This window comes from Triticum urartu, chromosome 2, assembly GCF_003073215.2.
Source record: "Triticum urartu cultivar G1812 chromosome 2, Tu2.1, whole genome shotgun sequence".
NCBI lineage: Eukaryota > Viridiplantae > Streptophyta > Magnoliopsida > Poales > Poaceae > Triticum > Triticum urartu.
In genome coordinates, this window is record NC_053023.1 from 205,040,261 (window position 1) to 205,053,889 (window position 13,629).

General features: G+C 44.8%; 2 protein-coding genes across 3 annotated transcripts; one reads left to right on the forward strand and one right to left on the reverse strand.

Annotated features, from left to right (window-relative positions):
- The first annotated feature begins 5,322 nt into the window (after positions 1 to 5,322).
- On the forward strand, positions 5,323 to 6,819 carry LOC125536795 (probable long-chain-alcohol O-fatty-acyltransferase 5). Its single transcript, XM_048700063.1, has one exon. It carries the CDS (start codon positions 5,506 to 5,508, stop codon positions 6,517 to 6,519), a length of 1,014 nt encoding a protein of 337 aa, XP_048556020.1. The 5' UTR covers positions 5,323 to 5,505; the 3' UTR covers positions 6,520 to 6,819.
- Positions 6,820 to 7,110: 291 nt separating this feature from the next.
- Positions 7,111 to 13,383, reverse strand: LOC125536798 (probable mitochondrial import inner membrane translocase subunit TIM21). 2 transcript variants are annotated; one of them, XM_048700065.1, is made up of 7 exons: positions 13,141 to 13,383; positions 11,482 to 11,550; positions 10,474 to 10,625; positions 9,382 to 9,560; positions 8,466 to 8,514; positions 8,258 to 8,377; positions 7,111 to 7,764 (listed from the first exon to the last, which is right to left on the reverse strand). In XM_048700065.1, exons 1-7 carry the CDS (start codon positions 13,259 to 13,261, stop codon positions 7,606 to 7,608), a joined length of 849 nt encoding a protein of 282 aa, XP_048556022.1. In that variant the 5' UTR covers positions 13,262 to 13,383; the 3' UTR covers positions 7,111 to 7,605. The 2 variants fall into 2 exon arrangements, with proteins under 2 accessions (XP_048556022.1, XP_048556021.1); XM_048700064.1 differs by having other exon boundaries at positions 10,474 to 10,649.
- Positions 13,384 to 13,629: the final 246 nt, after the last annotated feature.

Consider the following 13,629-nt stretch of genomic DNA (forward strand, 5'->3'; position numbering starts at 1 on the left):
AAATCGTCTACCTCAACCTTCGAAAAGCATCCGTTATACAAGTTATGGCAATACTCCCGAACTCCCGCCCCAGTACTGGGTGGCGTCGAGGTTATCTCACCAACAACTGCATAAAAGAGATTTTTGATGTCGGCGAACTAAACTCAGGTATTCCAGAACTGCAACGATAAAATTGTGACGACAACACCTCGGAGCTCAACTCCCCGGGACACTACCACAACCCCTAAATGACAGGAGGCATCAAGAACAATGTTCTCGTCACAAATCCATCGGAACGATTCCAAGATACCCGCGTGATCCTAAAATTTTTTTAGTGAAATTTGAGAAGAGAAGAGTCAAAACTCTACGTCAGGATGCCTTACTAGAGCGATGAAGGGACTGGGGAGTAAAAGAATTCCTAAACTCTCCGATATATAATTCCTAAATGACTCAAAACATTTTTCTAGACTCAACTCGTCCGCTAATTCGATCAAGCAATGGGTCTCCTAAGGTCGGGGAAGGCTCTGATTACCAACTTGTAACGCCCTCGATGCGGCTATATCTCCTACGTGTCGGAGCACGACTTAGAGGCATAACCGCATTGAAAGCAATGTCGCAAGTAAGGTAATCTTCACAACAACCCATGTAAATAAATAATAAGGGGAGAGGTACATAGTTGGCTTACACTCGCCACGTCACACAAAGTACATAAATAGCATTACATCATCCAATGCACTCATGGTCCGACTACGGTACCAAAATAAAAGATCAACCCCAACATGCGACATGGTCCTGATCGCCCCAACTGGGCACCACTACTGATCATCAGGGAAAGACACATAGTAACGGCGTGAGTCTTCGTCGAACTCCCACTTGAGATCAAGCGCATCATCTGGAACGGACTCATCGGGCCCTGCATCTGGTTTGGAAGTAATCTGTGAGCCACGGGGACTCAGCAATCTCGCACCCTCGCGATCAAGACTATTTAAGCTTATAGGTAAGGCTAGGTAATATGTGGAGCTGCAGCAAGCGACTAGCAAATATGGTGGCTAACCTATTCGCAAAAGAGAGCGAGAAGAGAAGGCAAAGCACGAACGAAGAACTAGAGAACAACCTACGGCAAACATTACTCCAACACCGTGTTCACCTCCCGGACTCCGCCGAGAAGAGACCATCACGGTAACACACACAGTTGATTCATTTTAATTAAGTTAAGGTTCAAGTTATCTACAACCGAACATTAACAAATTCCCATCTGCCCATAACCGTGGGCACGGCTTTCGAAAGTTCAAATCCCTGCAGGGGAGTCCCAACTTAGCCCATGACAAGCTCTCACGGTCAACGAAGGATAAACCTTCTCCTGAGACATTCCGATCAGACTCGGTATCCCGGTTCTACAAGACAACTTCGACAAGGTAAAACAAATCCAGCAACACCACCCAGATGTGCCGACAAATCCCGATAGGAGCTGCATATATCTCATTCTCAGGGCACACCGGATGAGCAAGACGTCGGGTAGGCCAGCCCAGAGTTGCCCCTGGTAGCCCCGGACATCGCTCGGTTGGACCAACACTTAGAGAAGCACTGGCCCGAGGGGTTAAAATAAAGATGACCCTTGAGTCCGCGAAACCCAAGGGAAAAAGGCTAGGTGGAAAATGGTAAAATCAAAGTTGGGCATTGCTGGAAGAGTTTTATTCAAGGCGAACTGTCAAGGGGTTCCCATTATCACCTAACCGCGTAAGGAACGTAAAATCCGAGAACATAACACCGATATGACCGAAACTAGGGCGGCAAGAGTGGAACAAAGCACTAGGCAAAAGGCCGAGCCTTCCACCCTTTACCAAGTATATAGAAGCATTAAGATAACAAGATAATATAATGATATCCCAACAAGTAAACAATGTTCCAACAAGGAACGATCTCCAATCTTCACCTGCAACTAGCAACGCTATAAGAAGGGCTGAGCAAAGCGGTAACATAGCCAATCAACGCTTTGCTAGGACATGGTGGGTAAGAGGGTTGACATGGAAATTTGGGAAGCATGATAAGCAAGTGGTAGGCATCGTAGCATAGACATAGCAAAAGAGCGAGCATCTAGCAAAGCAAAGATAGAAGTGATTTCGAGGGTATGATCATCTTGCCTGCAAAGTTGTTAGAGTTGACTGGATCCTCGAAAGCAAACTCAACGGGCTCCTCGTTAGTGAACTCGTCTCCCGGCTCTACCCAAACAAGACAAACAAGCAAAAGGAACACAATCAACCACGTGCAAATGCTCGAACAACATGATGCAAACATGGTATGCTATGCGGGATGTGATATGTGATACATATGCAAGATTTGACAAGGAATGATTGAACCTGGCCTCAACTTGGAAATGCAAGAGTTCCACTGGAAAGGTGAGGTGATTTCGGTTGAAATTGATATAAAGAACACCGGAATCGGAGGCACGGTTTGGAAATGGCAAGCAAAACAAATATGGCACCGGTCTGCGATAAACAGCAAGTAGCCATCTAAATGCATTAAGATAAATATTCTACAGCACTCAAACATGGCAACAAAATACATGGCAGGGATACACTCATAAAGCTTGACAAAAGATGAACACTGAGCTACGGCCAATTCATCCATTAACAGGTTCAAACAAGCATGGAAAAAGTGCAAATGATAAACATGTTTCAGACTTAGAGAAATTAACACAAGCCTGGAATTTCAGATCAGATAGCACACTTTGGAGCATGAAAACTATATGCTACAGGAACTTAACATGGCAAAGTAAAGCATGGCATGGAGCTACTCAAAGAGCTTACCAAAAGTCCCTTAGTGACCTTGAGCCAAAAGGGATCAGAAAATACAATTGCAAGCATGTGAACATGGCAAAAACACAATCAGGTTACAGACTTAGAGAAAAACTGGAACATGCAAAACTATTAGCGAGTAGGCATATTTACGAGCTTGATGCACTCGCTACAGAGCAAGGCATGACAATATAAGCATACACCCATCAAGAATACATGTTATATAAGCTAGACATTGCAAGAACAACAACATAGCATGCACGGATCAACCACAACATCCTCGGCAAAATCGCTAACAAGTAGACAATCTGCCAGGATTCACGAAATAGTAAAAGTAGAGCTCGATTGACTCAAGCTAGGATGCTGCATAATTGCAAACAAAGACATGGATGGATAGATCACCACATGATTAACAAAATATCCTTACTGATCATCCTCAAAAGAGGCACGGATCACTAGGAAACAACATGAACATATGGCATATTGATAAAAACAGATCAAGGACTTGGAGAAATCCTAAGTCCCTGAAATCAGCATTAACGAATGCACTACTTTGCAAGCTTGTGCTAGTCACCACACATATCACAAAAATACATGGATAGCACCTCTGGAAAGATGGCAAAGTTTATAACAAAACTCATGTAGAACTCAGGAGCATATCATGCACACATTAATCATGGCAAAAATGACAAATTGCTATTTGGTGAAGCAGATCTGATAATTATCTCAAATAGCTCTCTTCCAACAGCATTTCGAGCATCAAAATGAGCTCAAATGAAAATGATGCAATGAGATGAAATGATGTACTCTCTAAGACGAACATTTTGATATGCTACATGCCCAAAACGGAGCTACGGATGCGGAGTTACGGCATGATGAAAAATGCAGTATAATTAGGGTTTCGGGAGAAAGTCAACCGAGAGCAATATCCCAGATCTGGATCTGGCCGGGCGCGGAAATCGAGGTTCGCCGGAGTACTGAAGCTTGCCGGCGCGGGACTTGCCGGAGATGGAAGGCGCCGGCCGGGGCGGTTCGACACCGTGGAGGAGGCGGCGCCGGCGCGGTACGGTCGCCGGAGCGCGGCGCGGTGCCGGGCGGCGGAAGCGGCGCGGTGGGGCGGCGCAGGAGCGAGGAGGCGGCGTCGGGCGGCGATGGCAAGGGGCGGCGCGGCGAGGCGCTCGGGAGGAGGAGGCGAGGCCCAGGCGCGGGACGGAGAGGGCCGGCCTTGGGCCCGGCGGGCCGGCGGCGGGAGGAGGCCGGCCGGGACACGTGGCACCTCCCGGTTGGCTACGGGCGGCGGCGGACGTTGTCCGGCGCGGGCCGGACACGTCCGGTGCGCGGAGGAGCTGATTTTTTTAGGGTTAGGGGTGGAGAGATCCGAAAATTTCGGGAGTGGGTCTATATATAGGCATAGGAGGAGTTAGGAGAGTCCAAATGAAGTGCGGTTTTCGGCCACGCGATCGTGATCGAACGCTCTAGATGATGGAGAGAGTTTTGGTGGGTTTTGGGCCAAATTGGAGGGGTGTTGGGTTGCAACACACACGAGGCCTTCTCGGTCCCTCGGTTAACCGTTGGAGTATCAAACGAAGTCCAAATGGTACGAAACTTGACAGGCGGTCTATCGGTAGTAAACCAAGGCCGCTTGGCAAGTCTCGGTCCAATCCGGAAATGTTTAATCCCCACACACGAAAGAAGGTAGAAATGATCACCGGAGGAGATAGGAGCGCCGAAATGCAAAACGGACAACGGGGAAAATGCTCGGATGCATGAGACAAACACGTATGCCAATGCAATGCACATGATGACATGATAAGAGATGCATGACAACGACAACAACACACGGAGACAAAAACCCGAACCCGAGGAAATAAAATAACTTAGCGCCGGAAACGGCAAGAGTTAGAGTACATATTAGGTAAATTACATCCGGAGTGTTACAACGGGCCTTGACCCATTAAGTTATTGACTCACCACATAACATAAAAAACATGTATATCTATACCAATATGAAGAGACCCAAAGATGTAGATTCAATTAATTTTGGTCATCAAACCATGGCAATCCAACGACCTAGATTGCTGCAATGGTGAGCTTCCAACATGTAGAGTATGCAATTGATAGCATATCAAATATCAACATCTATATTAATCTCATAATTAACACCTAATTGATATCTTACCTAATATCAACGTATAGTTAATTTTCTCCTTAATATCAACATACATTGCACGTGCTCATTTACTAGTAACAGAAAAATAAAAGATAGCACGAATCTTCAAGCAACAATCAATGGCCACAAAAATTGACTGACTCAAATTCAATTTTCAGGCAACTTACTTCTCGAGGTTCAATTTTGACCATAAATTTAACCAACGAGGCCGACTGTGACGGGAGCAAAAATTATATAATTGAAAACTTCTTTGAATACGAATTCATTGGTATAACTTTTACTCCTGCTGCAGTCAGTCTCGTTGGTTAAATTTATGGTCAAAGTTGAAGCACGGAAACCGAGAACACATTATATTTTGAAACGAAGGGAATAACAAAATGAATAGTGCATGACGAAGGTTCATAAAAAAAACATAAGCATCGCACACCAAAGCGTTCGCCTTTCTTTAATCTTTCTTGAGATCATTGGTTTGGCATTACACCTTCATTGGATCATCGTTTTGACGTTGGAGTCCATCCAGATCTCAGCAGGTCAGCAGCGGCTGTGCTCATCGAGCGCGGGATGGCGTCCGAACTAGCCAGGCTTGCACTGGTCTCGGCCGCCGTGGCCGCGGCCATGACCTACGCGCGCCTCGCCGCCTCGCGCTTGGGCCCCGGCCTCCCCCGCCTCGCGGCGCTCCTCCCGGTGCTCCTCCTCCTCCCCGTGCTCCCCTTCACCTTCTCCTCCATCCACCTCCGCACCATCTCCGCCTTCTTCCTCGTCTGGCTCTGCGGCTTCAAGCTGCTCCTCCTCGCCGCCGGCCACGGCCCGCTCCACCCGGCCCTCCCAGCCGTGCGCTTCGCCGCCTGCGCCGCGCTCCCCATCAATGTCCGGAACGGAGCGCAGACCTCGCCGCGGTCCCTCTCTGCCGGGTTCCTGCTCTCCTACGCGGCCAAGGCGGCCCTCTTCGCCGCGCTCGTCTCGCTCCGTGGCCTCCGGGCGAGGATGCCGGCGTACGCCGTGGTCGCGTTCGACGGCGCGCACGTGTACCTGATGCTGGAGCTCTTCCTGGCGTCCGCCGCGGCGTTCGCCCGGACGCTCCTCGGCGCGGAGCTGGAGCCGCAGTTCGACCGGCCGTACCTGGCCTCGTCGCTCCGCGACTTCTGGGGCCGCCGGTGGAACCTCATGGTCCCCGGGGCGCTCCGGCCGAGCGTGTACCGCCCCGTGCGCGCCCGCCTCGGCTACTCCGCCGGCGTGCTCGCCACGTTCCTCGTGTCAGGCCTCATGCACGAGGTGATGTTCTACTACATCACGCTCGAGGCCGGCACGGGGGAGGTGACCGCGTTCTTCGTCCTCCACGGCGCGTGCGTGGTGGCCGAGCGGCGGTGGGTGCGGCGGGGCGGAACATGGCGGCCGCCGCGCGCGGCGGCGACGGCGGCCACGCTGGCGTTCGTGACGGGGACCGCGTCCTGGCTCTTCTTCGCGCCCGTGATACGGAGCGGGCTGGACAAGGCCATCGTCGCCGAGTGCGAGGGGATGCTGGCCTTGCTGGAGGCGGCTGTGCGGAGGCTGGCGGCACGCCTGGTTTGGACCTGATGGTGTACCTCACGAGGAACATGGCGGCAGCCGGCAGGCTGTACTTTGAGTTTGGCAGTTCCGCCATGGCGATTCCGATCGAGTTTGGTTTCAGCCAAGGGAACAATCACGTCGTGGTCCGTAAATCACGATCGATTTCGGCGCATTTCCATTCCACAGATGGCCAGATTAGAATCTCATCTCGCGGCAGTACGCGAATGCATTTTGGTCATGGGATTGTCATGTACTAGTGGTTGCTGTGGTGTACACTATACACCGCACAAACGGGAGCATCACAGGGCAAGAAAACAAGTTTCGTGATCTCGTTCTCCAGGCAGGCATATTATCGTTTCCCCTTTTGACACCCGCAAAGGGGTGCAAAGGACCATCGTTAAGCATCACGCGAATAGTATAGAACTCAAATTTTTTTTTTGAAACAGTATAGAACTCAAATTGATCGTCATTCCAAAAAATTGATCGCCATTCCAGTGGAGGAAATACTTTCGTTTATTGCCGTAGTTTCCCCCGCAAAATAAATAAATAATGCCGTAGTTTGACTATTGATCTGTACTTTTACCGTCTCTAGGCTTTAACTGGATTTTATAGCAATGCTAAAGAAACATGCACACTTGTATTGAAGATCACTTCATACATGCCTGGAACCCCAGGCTTGAGAGTCGTAATGTAACCAGATAGTATTATTGCTATTTGGACATCATTGGAGGCTTGCACGAAATCCACGTGCATCATTAAAACTGCCTGAAATGGGACCAAAACTCGATAGATGAAGGATCACTCGCTCCGTCCCATGTTTTGAGGAGCATCAGGAAAGATGGGCTGTATACCATGTGCCTGCACGCTTTTCACCTAAACAAAGCAACAACATCAAGGTCCTTGCAGGGTACACCATATCTAAGATACTAGAGATGGTCAGCAACTCTGATGGTTCATCTTCCTCCTACTTATGCTTTCGGGGAAGTTCAAAATTCACAACTTCTTTAATCCGAGGATGGGTATTTAACATGAGATTCAGGCCATTGGAGATGGGATGTAAAATGAAGTGTCGCATGGATGTGCCACTGCCGGCTGATGTTGTCTCTTGCATCCTTATGCTGGTAGGTAAGATTCTAACATGATTTGTGCGGGTCGCGGTGACGTAATCTCGACGAGAAGAAACGTGAACTTCCATGTCCTGTCGGAGCTATCTTTGAACATCTCCGCAAACACCTTTCCAGCTCCATGCGGCCCTCGGATATGAAAGCCTACCTGAAATGATGCATGTGAATTTCAACTGATCAGCCAGCTTCAAAGACTTGCCGCTACAACTATGTAAATTACTACGTGAATTCACATCAATGCCATCCTAGTGTCCCTTGCTTGCCCAATTAGTAGAGCATCTCAAAGCATATAAACTTGCCAGGGTCCACTACATTCTAAAACTCTCTTTACTAGTAAGTATTATCGTTAATCATGTCTCGAGACTGATTTTAGAAGGAAAAAAAATCTTGTTTGCTTTCATCTCTGTTTCTCTCCCTATGTTGTCATTTGGAAGCTTGCTCCTGGCCAAGGGGAGTCATTGGTTCATTACCATATGCTGCTAACGAACTGTCAGAGAATAAGTGTCACCCTAACTGTTGCAGCCCCTCACGGTAAACTTGTCCATTTTCATTGACTTAGCTACCATTATCTTGATGTGCAAGTAAGCCGCATAATCAAAGAACACACGGCTGTAGAGACTAGAGACAGGAATTTATGCTACCTCCACATGTTCAACACCATCCTCATCTGTCCAAACCCTGTTTTGGATGCGCTGCCGAGCTGCACGGTTTCTGGATTCCGTACCATAACCAGTTATAGGGTAACCAATTTTGGCTGTAACCTGACAAACATGCGAGAGACCAAGTATACTAAGAGAGGAACAACAAATATGCCAGGGGACAACAGAAATAACACGAACAGCCACAAACCTGGCTATCACTCTGAACTCTTGCTAGAGCTTTCCCAAAAATCTTGTACCTGTAGAATGGTAGCAACATTAGGCAATTTCCCATTCACATTGCAAGGGAATAACACAGGCATTTTCCAGAAATAAGAATGGCGTAAACTACAGAGGCATGCTCAGGCATAAAGCAACAACAATAACCCTGTGATATGAAAAAAAAAAACAGAGGCGGTAAAAAATACAAAACTTCTTACTCCCTCGGTCCCTCCGTTTCAGAAGACAAGGTGCATCAATTTTGTGAAAATCAAACATATATATGTTTGACCTAGACTATGGAATAAAATATCAACATTTACAATACAATGGTTTTCTCTTAGTATATTTATTGCTGACACATGTATGCTATTTCTTCCATTGGTTTGTACTTTGTGCCAACCCCATTGCTTGGTTGATATACTTGACGGTAGATAGTCCAAACTTGCAGCAAACTAAGTGCTCTTTCATAACCAACTTTGTTGTTGGCATATCTTGGGAGTACTTATTAACCTGGTCTGCTCCTGGTACTCAGCTTCTCCCTGAAGCTGACCAAGTAAATAACTTGACAGTGGAGATTTTGTTTAGCAGGTTATCAGTCGTCGCATACTTGATAATCCTGCCTGATTTACTTATTATCTTATGTATCTGATACTCCCTCTGTTTCAAAATATAAGGTGTACTAGTTTTGTCAAAAGTCAAAGTTGTCCATGTTTGACCAAGTTTATACAATACCAAATTTGTGTCATTAGACCCATCATGAAACACATTTTCATATTTTATTATAGTGATGGGGACTCCAAATTTTGGCAGTAAACATGCCCATATGGCCATATGTATTATCATGTTTCTTACTAATTGCGCTATTTGGCATCTTAGGTTCAATCAGAAAAACACAAAATACATACTCTTTTGGTTCAAATATAAGCTCTTTGAAAACAGAGTATCCAGCCAATGCAGCAACTCCAAGCCCAGCAAGTATTACAACACTGTAAGAGGCGCCCTCGACAAATGTCACTGGCTTCTCAGGTATATTGTAGGTAGGGGCATTAAAGGGATCTTCAACAGTCGTCAAGTCTGTTTTCTCCTGAGGATAAAGGTGGCAGTCTTCTATAAGCAATAAAAAAATGACCCAAGGTGGCATGCACCATAAGAAAAATATGTTCACGAAATAGGAAAAAGGAAACAACTATACAGAACCATATAAAGTTTCCTTTAAATTTAAAGTGTAGACGAAGAAATGCATGAACAATGGGCCTCAAAAACTGAAAATGCAGGTGTTAGGTGATTAATATTGTTGAGGGGAGAGAAAATACACAGTACTCAGCCCTTTTGCGGCAAACTGTTGTCAATGAATAAACGAAGAGAATAGACAAGATTCCAGAGTTTCAGATAAACTGTAGTCTATAACTAACATAATTAGTTTTCCCTATTAGATCAATAATTCATGCCTTATCAAGAAATCTTGTGTAGGTAAACGAGGAGCTTGTTATCTGATATCACAACATCAAGATGCTTTATCGGAAAGACGATTAAGCACCTAGCAATTACCTATACTGATATGAACAATGAAACAGAACCTTTTCAGTATATGCAACATCGTTCTATTCTCATAGCATTTGAGCAACTCCTAACAATCTATTCTACAAAAATAGTTCGAAAGCACATTATAGGTGCTAATGCATATGCATTGATCAATAACGATGCAGCAGCTTCCTGATGCACTGATCCCAACAGCATTTAATCTTATGAACATGAAATAAAACTAGTAAAGCTTATGCATGTGTATGCACAACTGATCATTAGTCGCTACTGCAGATGGTAATGAGGGGACAATGACATGGTTAATAGTTTCCTATATTCCACAGCCAATACATAGTTTATAGTAGCATGTTCAAACAATTGACAACACTGTCAGTCACTGCTGAAAACTACCAACGGTCATCACAAGAAACCAATATTCAATAAATTAGATCAGGGAACAGAACTAGCTAACAAACCTGTTTTGGTCTTTTTTCTGAAGCTTGTGTGGAGTAAGATGCAGATGGCCTTATGAAAGAAGGAAGTACTTTGCGGTATTCTTTACGCACTGTCAAAGGACCTGAACGGTTTGCATTGATCATATACCACCTTGAATTTTTTACAGATGATGCTGGAAGGTTTGCCAAAAGAGAACCTGCACGATATTGAAATAACTGTCAGTCCATATTTAACAACAAAGAACAGAAAAGTCAAATAGTTAGTTAACACATTTTGAATGGAAACGGGGAGCAATTCACATTGGCAGACCCAACTTAACTGAAGGATAGAACAGGCAGAACAATAATACGTAATATCCATCTACCATTAGTTTGGTACAGAAGGCAAACAAGGCAAGTTTTATATTTGCCTTCTAATTTTGCTTCTAGAGTTTTACGTTTACCTTTTCATTCTAGCTGATTTGATCAAGGGTAGAAAACTCATACTTGTACTATTGCAATTGTCAAATATTTTCAAGGAAGATTCGCTAAACAAGTGTATGGAAGCTATTCTTAATGATTCTTGTGGCAAACTGAAAAAATTACATGAATCTAAGGCATAAATTATGGATAGACACATGGTAATGGCAGAATGTGCCATTATACCATGGATTAGTTATAGCTAAAAGGTGTTAGCAGAAAACAACAAAATCCTGACTGCATTATATTTGTGCAATAGTTCTTCTGGTAAAATTGAAAATTATACATGAATTTAAGGCATAAGTTATGCATAGACGCATGGTAATGGCAGAATATGCCATTATACGATGGATTAGTTACAGCTAAAAGGTGTTAGCAGAAAACAACAAAATCCTGACTACATTATATTTGTGCAATAGTTCTGGTAAAATTGAATAGCATGAACTCAAGACATAAATTACGGTGCTTTGCTATATCTGTTTGCTGTACTTTAATCCTCAATTATGTCAGAACCATTCACGAATACAAGCATGTGAAGAATGAATTATTAAATGTATAAGAAAAATATACCATGCACAACTTCACCAGACTTTGCAAAAGCTCCCCTAAGTCCATCAGCTGCTGTTCGCTTGCCTAACCCTATAAATCATTGTTAATACTATGATAATCCAGACGTTACGTACAGCAGAAGGTTCAACATGAAAGGAAACAACTCAAACGGGGGCAACAAACATAAACTTCTAAGTGTAATAAAAGACACAAAATAGAAAGCGGAACTATATGATGAAATACATTTAACGCATTTAATTACAACTTATGATAAAAATTTTAAGTCTGCACTGTTACTGCAATATCTTTAAATGGTACTCACAAGAGTGTCTATATAACTACACTGGCTTTAATTGGTACTTTCTAAAGTATTTTCTGGTTTCCATGTTATAAAGTTTCTTGTGTGCACATGTAGGATAAAGCAAGAACCAAGACTGGAGAAGTTTCAGCCTCAAGTTAAGATAACCTAATATTTGGGTTTAATTTCACAATCTCCTCATGAACTGCTCACCTATTTGGTATTTGCTAGTGGGCAACATCACTGGTCTAGTTTCTGATGCTTAGTCAATCACCACCTTCGCTTCTGGTGATGGTATGTTAAATGAAAATAATAAAGTTGACAGTGAGAAGCAGAAGAAACCAAAGATGGAATAGAGGCACCTAAAGAGAAAGTGGAGTGTTGGGATTGCTATTGTAGTTAGAATCAGGATTATGCATCCTGCAAACTGGGCCGCTGTTCTGCTAGTCCATCATTGATTCAACCGATCTTTCAGTTTCAATATGTAGTCTCAGCTCAAACAGTTGAATGATAGGATCTCAGAGGAGTGGTCAGCTTCCATTCCATGATCATGCAGAATTTTATGATTCCAAGAGAAAGATGCTCATCTAACATCACAGTGCTCTGCTGTAGGCTTTGTCACAGATAAACAGAAGACCCATAGAGTTTGCCAGGACGCGGTCTGGCGTGAGACTAAATTGAACAAATGTGGTTGGATTCGTGTATAGGTCCATCTTTATGTACCATCTAAGCAAGGTATGGAGTATCTTTCACAAGGTCTAACTCTTCCAGAAAAATCAGACAATTTCATCATATGGTTCATAGTTAGCCATCCATGGATGCAGAACAGAGTTCATTTCCTATGATGGTACACATGAAATGATACCCTTTTACAACTCTCCCGCTAATTAGTTTATAAGAACCAGTTGTGCGATTAGTTTGCATCACATGAACAATGCCAGAACATGTGTATGCTTGGGTTACTCAACATAATTCATGTCTATGATTTGCAACTATTCCATGGTACCCTCTGTATGTTTTTTTTCAAGCTATTAGATCTATATAATTGAATAAAAAGGGTAATCATAAAGCACTCCGAATCCATAGAATAATGCAGGGCTTGAATAAGCAATGCTGCAACAGCACAGCTCAATATGTAAACTTTGTGAACATGCTACCAAAAAAGTTGCCTAATGTCCGAGACGCCAGCTTATATAACCAAGCCCTCACTAGAGAACTGCCCAGCCAAAACAACAGCTACCTGACCCTAGCCAATTTGTGGTAATCCCGCAAGACCACTCCCATGTTAGCAAAGCGTATATCTCTAGATGCGAAGAAAGCTGAGAGTGGTTAAGCGGAAATAATGGAAGACGGAGAAGGGGACGGGGAAGAAAGAATCAAACCGGGAACGAAGAGGCTGGCAAAGGGATCTGCCTTCGGGGGAAGGGTCGGTGGCTTCGGTGGCACCAGGGCGGATATGGAGAACAAGCGCCGGGATCCGGACCTTGCCGCAGCCGCCGCCATCGCCGCCGGGATACCTTTCGCCGTGGAAAGGCGACCGGGGGTTATTAGGGATTTCCTCCCTCCTTCCAGGGGGTTTAGACGACTTTAGATCGTTTTCCAGTTTTTTTTCTCCTTTCTTTTTGTGATGGGATAGAGCGTTTTTCAGTTGGGCACTACGGTCGGCCGCCTCCACAGCCGTTGGATGACACTGAGACAGCCGACCGATCTATTACCAAGTCAGCCAGCCTTTGGCATAAGCACTATGTTGTGCTCGCTTGGTTTGCAACAAACACCTTGTTGCAATGGTCAAATTGTTTCATACGGTTGCGATTCGTCCACTCTACCGCCTAGTCAGTCATAATCTTAACAATGGTCAAACGGTTTCGTAA

What these genes read in the sequence shown, in the direction of transcription:
- LOC125536795 (XM_048700063.1), top strand. Translation starts at nt 5,506, where the DNA reads ATGGCGTCCGAACTAGCCAGGCTTGCACTGGTCTCGGCCGCCGTGGCC.
- LOC125536798 (XM_048700064.1), bottom strand. Translation starts at nt 13,261, where the DNA reads ATGGCGGCGGCTGCGGCAAGGTCCGGATCCCGGCGCTTGTTCTCCATA. An exon ending in CAGAAAAAAGACCAAAACAG is followed by an intron (nt 9,561 to 10,473) that starts GTTTGTTAGCTA and finishes CTTTATCCTCAG; the next exon opens with GAGAAAACAGACTTGACGAC. An exon ending in ATGGTGTTGAACATGTGGAG is followed by an intron (nt 7,765 to 8,257) that starts GTAGCATAAATT and finishes GCATCATTTCAG; the next exon opens with GTAGGCTTTCATATCCGAGG.